Source organism: Rhododendron vialii, chromosome 5a, assembly GCF_030253575.1.
Source record: "Rhododendron vialii isolate Sample 1 chromosome 5a, ASM3025357v1".
Classification (NCBI taxonomy): domain Eukaryota; kingdom Viridiplantae; phylum Streptophyta; class Magnoliopsida; order Ericales; family Ericaceae; genus Rhododendron; species Rhododendron vialii.
The window spans coordinates 39,074,709-39,086,692 of NC_080561.1; the positions used below are offsets into that span (position 1 = coordinate 39,074,709).

At 38.0% G+C, this 11,984-nt stretch overlaps 1 protein-coding gene and 1 long non-coding RNA gene across 2 annotated transcripts; both read left to right on the forward strand.

Annotated features, from left to right (window-relative positions):
• The first annotated feature begins 4,379 nt into the window (after positions 1-4,379).
• LOC131326764 (probable sugar phosphate/phosphate translocator At3g11320) lies at positions 4,380-11,417 on the forward strand. The gene is made up of 4 exons (XM_058359646.1): positions 4,380-4,820; positions 6,959-7,062; positions 7,193-7,421; positions 10,816-11,417. Exons 1-4 carry the CDS (start codon positions 4,380-4,382, stop codon positions 10,960-10,962), a joined length of 921 nt encoding a protein of 306 aa, XP_058215629.1. The 3' UTR covers positions 10,963-11,417.
• On the forward strand, positions 7,428-10,106 carry LOC131326766 (uncharacterized). Its single transcript, XR_009200112.1, has 2 exons — positions 7,428-9,407; positions 9,528-10,106. It is a non-coding gene; the product is annotated as an uncharacterized LOC131326766 (long non-coding RNA).
• Positions 11,418-11,984: the final 567 nt, after the last annotated feature.

Sequence of the window (11,984 nt, forward strand, 5' to 3'; positions counted from 1 at the left end):
TGACAATGTTTATGAAAAAGTCTAGTAACACAACGTCCGTTTACACCATGTCTATATGGCAGCATTTCCATTGGTGAGTGAATGCAAAGATGAACACTTGCGATTCACACACTCAACGAACCAGACAATACCTCATCGACATATTGTGGAACTTGTTGTGCAACATGTTGCTACTAGATTTTTTTTTTTTTTTTTTATACATTGTACCTTTTGCACTGTATTTTGGCATTAAGGGTGATTTGGATTAAAAAGTGGAACAGTAACTTTTTTTTTTTTGTCTCTATTAAAAAAAATTCGCATTCGTTAGTTTTGCATCAAATTTTTGTTACTTATTGATTCGTCTCAGTGAGAGGAATTGAAAAAGTAAATTTTTTTTTATTGAAACTCATAATTTTTTTTAAAAAGACAAAGATAAGTAAAAAAAGTTGTCTTATAAAAAATTACGAGTTTCGATAAAAAAAAATTTACTTTTCCGATTCCTCTCATCGAGACGAATCAATAAGTCACAAAAGTTTGACAAAAAAAAACAAATGCATAATTTTTTTGAATAAGGATAAAAAAATAAGTCACTCAACTTTTTAACATGAACTCTTCCAGTGTACTACAGTACATTACAAATTGAAAATGGTTTTACTAACCTCGGTCCACTAGGCAGTGGATAATCCATACTTAATGTCAAACAAAGTTAGGTGTTTCAATGTACTTTTCACAAGCAGATAAAAAAAATACTTTTCACAAATTAAATATTGCAGTTTTTCCCTGATATCTACATATCTTTTAGAGATATCAATGCACTTTTTGCACATTAATCATTGTCACTGGGTTGAGATTAGCATTTTTCAATTAAATAAAATAACTCAGGATCTGGTTAATAGTGTCAGCCCGAATACGATACGATTTTAAGAGGTCGTGTTAGTGTCAACCTACATGAGCCGTTTAAGTTAACATGTGCTTTAACACGAATTCAAAAAAAACCAAGAAAAAAATCGAAAAGACAGACACGATATGATAGATGAGCTCCAACTTTTTCACCATGTAGTGGCATTAACATCGGCCCTTCCATCGCACTCCAACATTTCGAGGTGATTAATGTACTTTGATTCTGAGAGGAACGTGGCTTGTCGGACTATAATGTCATGAATTTTCAAGAGTTATAATAGATGTTTTTGTAAATTAGTAATGAAAGTTACATTTATCACATCAAGCAGGACCATTAATTACGATTTTAGCAACCGAAGTTGCCAGGAGACATGGGATTGAAAACTACAAGTGATAAGAATGCCTCTCTCTCTCTCTCTCTCTCATGATTTTTGGACATCTAAAAATGGGCAAACTATCAATTTCTAAAACCAAACCAAAAAAGAAAAAGAAATCGTGCTAAGTGTAAATTATTTTTCCCTTTTCGAACATGGTTGTCAAGATCTGTAATTTAGGAGTTGGCTCCTTCGTATGATCTCAATTTCAAAAATTCCAAAGTTCCAATTCGGATCCATTGTTTAGTTCCCAATATTGTCAGATGAGCCCTCTGATCCTCTGATTTGCTCACGGTATTTCTCTAATATCATACTTTAAATTTTTGAGAAACAAATAATATAAGAAAAAGGTTCCCATAAGGAAAATATGTATCTATAGGTCTCTTTCGTGTCACTAAGAAGAGGATCACAAATTACACACTAATAAAGTCACTAGCTAGCAAGTGTTGTAAGCACGGGCAATTCCAACCGGGGTGCGTAGTGCCGTAGGCACGGGCAAACACTAGTGTATCTATAGGTTAGGTGATCAGGTGTTTTTTTTTTTTTTATTGCTTATTCTTTAAATGGATTGGAGATGGCTTCTCGGCAGTTGGGTTTCCCCAACTGCTGGGTGCAGTTCGTTCTTTTTAAGGCTTTCGTTGGGTCTTTTTTGACGATCTAAATCGTTCATTTTGTAGAGCTCGTCGAGAGCTACAACAATACAAAAAAAATTGTCTTCGATCCATATATTTTTGGAGCACATTTCCCTTGGGTAAAATGGTCTCTGCAACACTAAATCAAATCCAATTCTATTCCGTTTTTCCAAGAAACATGTGCTCCAAAAAGATATGGATCGATATCCGATGAAAACGTTTTTTTTTTTTTGTGGTTAAGCTCTTGACGAGCTCTATAAAGTGAGCGATTTAGATCATCAAAAAAGACCTGGCACAATCCTTGAAAAGTCGAACTGCATGCAGCAATTGGATTTCCCCAACTGCCGAGAAGCCACCGCCAAATAGATTATTTAAAGCTGATTTATATTACTAAACAAATCAGAAAAGGCAAAAATGGAAAACTACTCCCAAACAAATCAGTTGATTAAAATATAGTACCCCCCAAAAAAAGACGATTAAAATATACTCCGATGTGGACGGCGCTGGAGTGGAGCTGTTCCCAGTCTCGGATTCTTGCCGGATTTATCTTTTTTTTTTTTTTAAACAGTTGCCGGATTTATCTTAAGGAAATGTTTTCGGTAGGCAATAAATTTTGAGAAAGATCTTGTTATTGACAAGTGAAAATTTTAATAAATTGTAGAAGTGTATATAAGTGAAAATTTGTTGAAAAACGTCAAGTGAAAACCACTAACTTATTGTTAAGTGTCAGGTTGTTTCCACTGATCAATAACTTATCGCTCGATATAAATAACAAGCTTAAATATCATGACTTGTTGCCCAAAATTGTTAGTGGAAACATGATCTTAATAATCGGTCTCATTCATATCGTAGTTCTAGTTGAAATGTTGTAGTGCGGTTTCAAATCAAGTTAATCGGACATCAATTAGTATACAATCGGAACAAAAACACAAATTATAATTGGATTCTGAGCACACTAGATTCGAACCCAGTAAATTCAGCTTTGAGTTATTTTTTTAGCTCGAATTGCATATTAGTATTCAATTAATATGGTTTTAAATCACACTTAAGCATAATGGATGGGGCTTGGTACAATACATGAAGAAAAAAAAAAGAATTGAAACTCTCCATGAATATATCCTATTATTTTCCTTAATATGAATCGATTATATTGAAATAAGTGCAGCGAAAGATCCAAAAAGACTGAAAACTGGTTTAATTTGTTGCTTAATATATACTAATGCAGATGTGATGTATCAAATAAATGCAGATGTGACGTATCAAATAAGATTTATCATAGTTTTATTTTACCATTTCAACAATAGAATTTATCGGACATCGATATGTATTAATTAAATAATATTTTATCTTTTAAACAATAGATTGTCAAATTTATACTCTGGCAGTTCATAGCTCTTACAATAAATATTATTTAATCAAAGATGTACCGATATTCGACTATGTGGATTTTGTTTTTTATAGATGAAGTACACGTGAACATTTACAAATTGAAGGACTTGAATGATCGGAAGAAATCATAGTGAATCATATTTTGTGTAAAATTTGATAGTTTAGATTAGAATTAACGAATAACAAAAAAAAAATTGCATAAAATTAATCATGTAAGAAATCGTCCCAATAGTTGGCCGGTAAAATAAAAATAAAAAATACTTCTCTATCCTGACCATACGACTACACCCACAACTATGGAGTCTTGTTTTATTTACTCCCTATACAACTCAAAGTGTGGTCCCGTGGTCTTAGCTTGTGATTTAGAGATTTGTTCTTTTTTTTAAAGTCTCAGGTTCAATTTTTTTTATCGGTAACTCTTAAGGTATTGGAACGGCGGCTATGAGAGGGATTGTAGGAAATTAGTCTGAGGTATGCCCAAGTTGACCAATTTTCCTTGCCAGCAACTCTTGAAGCATGAGAACGGCTGTAAGAGGTGTTGTAGGGAATTAGTCCGAGATATGCGCAAACTGACCCGAGACATTCTGGATTACCCAAAAAAAATCCATGGAAACCATGTTCCGTTAAATTTTTTATTTTTTAAGTACTTATTTTCTATTTTATGAAATATTGTATATCATTTTCTCATAATACATTATTTTTAATTTAAAAAATAAATATTTATTTTTCATAACGAAACGGGCCGGAGTCTCTCTTTATATATATATATATACTGTATACAACTATACCCACAAAACAAAATGTGCGATCTCGTTGGGAACATGGGAAAATCGCTTGTCGGTGCCGAGAAAGCACCCGATAATTTCCACCACAACATCCACTCATGAAACTGGTGTGACTCACCCCGTCGTCACACACGACAGGTACATTCCCACAACCACCACCGCCACCACCACCGCCGTCACCGTCCTCACAACAGTTCCCGTCGCCCCCCCACTCTCTCACTCCTACCTCCTCTCTCTCTCTCTCCAAACCCTCTAACCCATCTCCAGATCCCCCAACCCCTTCCACACCCACTGCCCCAAAAAGGAGCCCTAAACACTCGATGAAATCCTCGAGCCGGTGGCCGACGATCGGGCTCGTGACGGCGTGGTACGCGTCCAACATCGGAGTCCTGCTCCTGAACAAGTACCTCCTCAGCAACTACGGCTTCAAGTACCCGATCTTCCTCACCATGTGCCACATGACCGCCTGCTCCCTGCTCTCCTACGTCGCCATCGTGTGGATGCGCCTGGTGCCGCTGCAGGCGATCCGGTCCCGGGTCCAGTTCGCCAAGATCGCGACCCTCAGCCTCGTGTTCTGCACGTCCGTCGTCAGCGGGAACGTCTCGCTGAGGTACCTACCCGTGTCGTTTACCCAGGCCGTGGGGGCCACGACGCCGTTCTTCACCGCGGTTTTCGCGTACCTGATGACGGTGAAGAGGGAGGCCTGGCTCACGTACTTGACGCTCTTGCCTGTTGTTACCGGGGTTGTTATTGCCAGTGGGGTAAACTCCTTTTCCCATATTTCAATTTTTTGTTGTTGTTGTTGTTGTGAATTGGGTTATTTTGGATATTCTTCGAGCTTGGTTGTTGTTATTGGGGAAGAATTGGTGGTTGAAGTGGCAGAGATGCAGGATTTAAACTTAGCGAGAGCCGAACCTTTTTTCTTTAAACTCAGTTGTTCAGGTCAGCATACACGAACCTTAACTAATCTTGAGGAACCAATCCCACCGCCCACTTGCAGGGGTCCCAATTAAAGGCAGAGCAAAGCCATATATGGACTGTCCCCAAAGGAATTGATAGGTTTGGGAATTGATAGCACCTAAGAGGTTTCGAACTTGAGACCTGGGAGGAAGCAAACCCCTAAATCTCAAGCCTTGACCACTAGGCCAATCCCTTGGGGAACAGTGGGACAACACGCGAGCGTGAAAGCGTCTTTTAAAATATCTCTAAGTACTAAAGTTTGCGAGATAGAGGATTGAGAATGTGAGTGCAGAGAGAGGATTGGAGCGGAGGGCCTTACTTAAGGATTTCGTGACTAAGGCCCAAACCACATCATGGATGTACATTGATTTATGAACAGCATATTCCATAGTTGAATACGGGTACTTGTTAGGTTCGAGGACAAAACGAGATTCTGTTTTATATGTAGCCCCACTTAATTTACACACAATGGATGATAACTTGAAATTTTACGGTGTTTATTCCACAAAATATAGGAATTTGAAGATTTTGTTTTCACCCAAGGAATTTGCTGGGGCCAATCTCAAAGGACTTCTTCAAAAACAATCTGAAAAACTAGTATAATTGGTGGAGTTATTTGGAGATGTCAAGGGGCACGGGCATCCCCGGCACGCATTGTGTTTGCCCCTGGGTGGTTGGAATCTGTTTGAATTGCAGAGTTTATTCACTCTTCTTATGGAACCAACTCTTCTTGGGCAAAGAATTAATTGGGTTTTAATGGTTTTGAATGTGATACAGCTTGCATAACTAGTAAATTGGAGGGCTTCCTTCCTTGGTTTTAAGTTGTTTTTTTGTGTTTTTTGATTCCGTAGTTCTTAAATCTATGTTTTGCATATGATTTTCACTCCTTGGAAAAGGTGCTTTTGTAATTCTTCATGTTTGGTGAAACTGAAGAATAATGAACTATAAAGAAAATGTATTCGGTTTATCTCAATTTTTTATTGCTTTCTGTCTATACTACTCTTATCTTTATGGGAAATGGGGATGGTGTTGAGGTTTAGAAAACATCTTCAATTTATCAGTGTGGTATCACTAACATCTTTGAAGGTTAGGACCTTTTTGCGGAAATGAGTTCTAAAAAGTTTTGGGCCGTGGCCAATAATGTATCTAAGAACCTCCTAGATGTATTGATATTGCACATTCTAAGTGTAGGAATATGTGGTTTTCTTTTCAAGATATCATGACTTGGGCTAGATATATTAGTTCATCAAAGACTAATTAATAATGCCAAGAGATAAATCCCTGCTTTTCTATACAAGGATTGTACAAAAGCTCCCATCTTCGTAAGGAGCGGGCTGGAGCGGGCTCCCGTCAAGCTCCTTAGTTGGGAGTGCAAAGATTGCACTCTTGAGGTGGGAGCGGCACCACTTTAGAAGCTCCCTGCAACTAAGGGCGAGACAGATTATGCTGCCATGATTCACCCATTCCTATTGCTATTCCTTTAATATTTCTGGCTCATAGGAGTATTTGTTGGATACTTCACCAAAGTGTTACCAGTTAGCGCATAAGTGGTTGTAGCTCACTCGATATGATCGTACGAGATCACAGTTCACCCAAGAACTGTGAACAGGCATTGAGGATTGGATGTGTGGAAGAGAGCCACATTTATAGCTAGTCATCCTCGGTGAAGATGAATGCTTCCATAACAATGACTTTAAATGACAACCATAGTCAATATGGGATTGTTGAGATTTTGAGTGTGGGTCATTCCTGTGTAAAACCGGTGATGAGATTTGAGTTCATGTTTGCATAAGCAGGTTTGGATTGAGACACAATATCCAGTTCTTTGTTTCCCTTTTTTATTTCCTTCAAAACTGATGATATCATGAATAGACGGTCTTGGAATGTTTCAAAAGGTACCGCTAATGTTGTCTTATTACCTCTTTGTCGTGTGTTGCAGGGTGAACCAAGTTTTCATCTATTTGGTTTTATAGTGTGCGTTGGTGCTACGGCTGCAAGGGCATTAAAGTCAGTGCTTCAAGGGATTTTGCTGTCCTCTGAAGGGTAAGGACTACTTTTGTTCTGTATTTTTACCAAATTTTAGAGATCTTGGGGCCATTATTTTTAGTACGCAACTATCTATCTACTTGTCTTACTAAAAACTCAGACTGTACGTATTGTTATTGTTCTCCAGGGAAAAGCTGAATTCTATGAACCTTCTGCTGTACATGGCACCAATGGCTGTGGTATTTTTACTTCCTGCGACACTGCTTATGGAGGAAAATGTGGTTGGGATCACGATAGCTCTTGCCAGAAATGATATCAAAATAGTATGGTATCTACTATTCAATTCTGCCTTGGCATATTTTGTAAACTTGACCAATTTCTTGGTCACTAAAAGCACCAGCGCTTTGACTCTCCAGGTATGCCCCATTGTCCCAGAAAATCTTCTCTTGGTTTATAGTTTAATACTTTCATATTATGTGTATGTTATGTGGTCATTTTAGTGAAATTCATAAAGGACATGGGACTTCGTAAGCACGTTGATGACCTAAGCTAATTTAGTAACTTTGTGTTTGTCATTGTTACTTTATCAATCTATATGAGGACCAATTCTACCTTTCAGTGTTAATTGCCTCTTATATAGCAAAGGCAAGGCCTAAGACTATGAATAATGGTTTACTGTTAAGTCATCCAAGGAATGGCAATGGGGCGGATATTAGGATATCCGTACTGGTGTACCCAGTATCCGAATAACCTACCTGAATCCGCCCAGATTCCCATTGGAGATTTGGTAACCTATCCCATAACATACCCAACAGGGTTCCCGGAACAGAACGGGTAACTGTATCATTGCCCAAAGCACTAAGAAACCTTCCATCTGCCTCAGGCTATCAAATATTCCTCCTCATTCCAATTGTGTTTCCGCTTTACCGATGTGGGACTCATATTATCAAACCCCTTTATTTATACTTTCCTCTCCAATGGTGAATGATGATTTCTCCAAAGGTGAATCATCAGTTTCTTCTCTCTCTTTTCTAATCCTCTTTGTTTGTGGGACTCATATTTGAAATCGATTCCAGTTTTTTCGCGATTGTCTCAAAACTGCTTATATCTCTTCAAATTAACTCAACAAAAAGACAGATTAAACCATAGAAACGGAATCAGTCCAACAAATTAGATTAAAAAAATGATACAAATTGAAACTAGCCCCTCTAGATCTCATTCTTCCCCCATTGACGCTGATTCTGCTCAGCTTCTTAAGCTTGTCCATGGTTATAGCACCTGTGATTTTGATTTGTATTTGAGCTCATAATCGTTAATGGAGAAAGTGCAGGTGCTGTTTAGTGCGCCTTTAATTTTGGGGGGATGATTTTACACAGATTCTACACAGAAACCCTATATCGGTTTGAGCAACAGATAAAACCATAACCGAACCGATAACCAATCGGTTATCCATGGCCTCTACCATAACCATACGCACACGGGAAAAAATTGGTTATGGTTTGAGGAAAAGAGAGCGGTTCGGTTCGGGTACCCATCGGTTCGGTATATATTGCCATCCCTAAGTCATCCATTCAAAGTACCTTGATCAGTTATTCACCCTAGTGACCAGACAAGTTTTCATGTTAATCTGATGACGTTCTGTGTGCGCATTTGACCCATGATGTTCATCTCATGCATGGGATTATGATCTGTTGGTCTATTCTTTGTGCTAGAACTAGCAAAATCTCCACATATAGTTGCTGTTGGTAGCTAGTTGAATGTTATAGCATGAACAGTTGATTTTATCCTCTTGTGCTGTAAATTTTTATGTGATGCAGTTTAGACACCGTCACACCGCTACTAATATACCCCACAATGCAGAAACAGAATTTCCTTATCCTTTCCTATTTGATAAATGTGTTGCACTAAAATCAGTCTGGAAAGTAATAAAGGATCAAGAAAGAAATTAGTTAAATTGTAATTAGTACAGGAAAACCCAATCTCGCAACGGAAAAAAGGCCATATAAATATGAAATTCTAAGATTGAGCTTGGAACCTAAGACTGTTTAGTCAACACGTACTCTGAGAAATTGAGAATAACTTACAAAGGATGTGCTAGATTTGTCTTCAGAGAATTCTCAATGCAAGTGGCTTTTATGTTACTTTGTTGATTTTAGTGATAGTTTCTATAGGTATCCACTCTATTACTGACAAATCAGCAAGGAGAACCGTAGGTTTAAAATAAAAACTTATTGTCAATATCTTACCTTTTCCTCTCTTTTTTTCTTTTGTTTAATCAAGTTTTTAATTGCTGTCAGCGCTTCAGTTTGGTCCTACTGGTAATTATTTTAGGAGCTGCATGTGACATGTTCTTGAGTTACGACATAGAGTTGTGTTTTGCTTCGAAAAATCTTAAAATCTGTGTTGTTTGAAACAGTAGCAGGATTGTTGCCCTTTTTCTTCATGGCGATACATTTTAGTGTTCGTTTCAAAATTTTAACTCCTGAGTCCTGACCTTCACAAACCAGGATTTTTGTTGCTAGATTGACGGACCATACAAAAAAACTAAGGAAAAGCACTGAAAACTACCCATCTTCTATGTGGTGACTATATGATCTACACCCGTACCGCTAGAAATAGCTAATGGTTATATGCAAGCTCCTCAAATTCTGCTTCAATAAGGATTGTTGAGTTGGAAAATCGCTTCTCTCTCATGATTGTGTCAGAGTGCTTGCCAGAACTGACTGTGACACCTTTAAGTTATTGTCAAGGAAGTGCATGTAGTGACAATATTGGACATGGGTTATACAAGTCTACAAGTTTGAAAACCAGCCATCAATAGAGGAAGTGTTTGTGTCTGTATAGCAGGAATAGTGGATAATTGAAGGATCAGAGGTAAGTGAAGGGTGGGAGGCAGCTGATTGATGAGATCCAGTCAGCTGAATTTTTTTTTTTTTTTGATATGCTGATTGATAAGATCCTTAATCTGAGTAGATACTGATTTTAGTTGGTTTCTAAATCATCAAGTATTTATATGGTCTTATCCAACTTCCGGACGGATGGACATACTAGAGGATGTGCACACACGATGCTTGTGCTATGAACATCTCATGATTATATATATATATATATATATATATATATATATAAAGAGTTGGGAGGATATGACTTGATGTGGGAAGTGTTGAATTTTTTGCACACTTGATTGTTGTGTGGTGTGAAGTAAAAGTAGGCTGAACTTGGTTAACGAGAAATGTTGAATTCAGTTTTGATGAGACAGAGAAACCACTTCTTGACTTTGAGAGTAAAATCGAGTTTACGCCACTGGAGGTCCCTTTTTTCTTAACCTCAAATTTGTTCATCCCTTCCACTCCACCTAAAAAATGCACAAGCGGACTGGGATGTGAACCTTTCTGTTTGCTCCTTGCCATTCGCATACTCTTCGATCCTTTTCGGAACCAAAACCTTGTGACCTTTTTGGCTAATGCAGCTGGAGGGCTTCGTCCGATTTGTTTTGCTTTGCTTGTAGTGTAGAAAAGTTGCATCGTTGGTAGAAGTTGAACTTCAACATTTGTAGTTCCAATTTCCATATGCAATCTAGGATTTCTGGTTGAGTTGTGCTTGAACAAGGAAATGCCACTGAGTGCCCATTTGTTTGACCATATATAAGCATCGAATTTGGTATCTTTAACCTCGTCACTATTAGTGGCGTTGTCAAACATACGGACAGTCTGTTCTATATTCTCCCACAAATGAGCATCTTTGCTGACATTTTTACCTGTTGTTCAAATTCTTTGACTTAGATGTTAAACCCGTGAATGCTTTTTCCAGGTACTGGGAAATGCAAAAGGTGCTGTTGCCGTTGTTATCTCCATTCTAATATTCAAGAACCCAGTCTCAGTAACAGGGATGCTGGGCTACGCACTTACAGTCATCGGAGTTATCCTATACAGTGAAGCAAAGAAGAGAAGCAAATGAGACCCCGGACTTTTTACATTATTTTTTCTCGTCACACGCCTTTCGAAAGCCATGCTCGTAACGCATGCTCAAGCTCAATCATTGTTTTGTTTTTTATCCGTTTCAGTTCGAAATGGAAAGGTGGGAGTTTCTGCCTGTTATATCGTTGGACCGGTGCTTCAAAGTCGAGAAATATCCATGGAAAGGGCTTATAGGTCTACCTCCTTCCAGTTGGGGTCAATTTCGGCCCTTATTTTTGGGTGGACTCAGACTCGAACCAAATTTCTCTCTCTCTCTCTCTCTCTCTCTCTCTCTCTCTCTCTCAAACTAGTGCCATTTTTTTTGTGAAATCATGGAAGGTAACAAGATATCTATAGAATTGCATTGCCATCAAAGATTGAATTATACTGTTGTAGAAACTATGTATACTGTTTATCATTGATTCAATGTACATGAGAAAAATGTTCCTTTCGTTCCCCCTTTTGTTCTACCGCGTGGGAGTATTTGATCTTGGTTTTTGAATTTATATTTCTTTCTTGCCACAAAATCGGTAATACTAGGATAAGATACAAGGTGTTGATTTGCTGTTGCATATTTATCGCCGTTCTGCATTCACTTGAACGAGTTAGATTTTTCCATTATCGCCGTTCTGCCTTCACTTGAACGAGTTAGATTTTTCCATGGACGCAAAACGGGACCTATTATGGTCTCATTTTGTGTCGGATCAAATGAGAGGATCCTTTTAACTCCCCTTGACCTGCATTCATTTTTGCACTAAAAGTAAAAATTGTGTCCTTTTGAATTTTCTCAATAGCCTGGTTTGTTTTTTGCGAGGTTAAAGTGTGGAATCAGAATATTTTATATAGAACGACCTATTATGAACTTGATTTAAACTTTGTTACTTTGTCATCTAAAGAACAAAAATGCTAAACCATTAGTAACCTTATTTGTCCCCTGGTGCTACGGTGACATGCTTTCCGCATGGGAAAATTACACGTTGTAGGAGCGCCGTCATGTTGTACTCCACGGGTTTTTTCCACTGC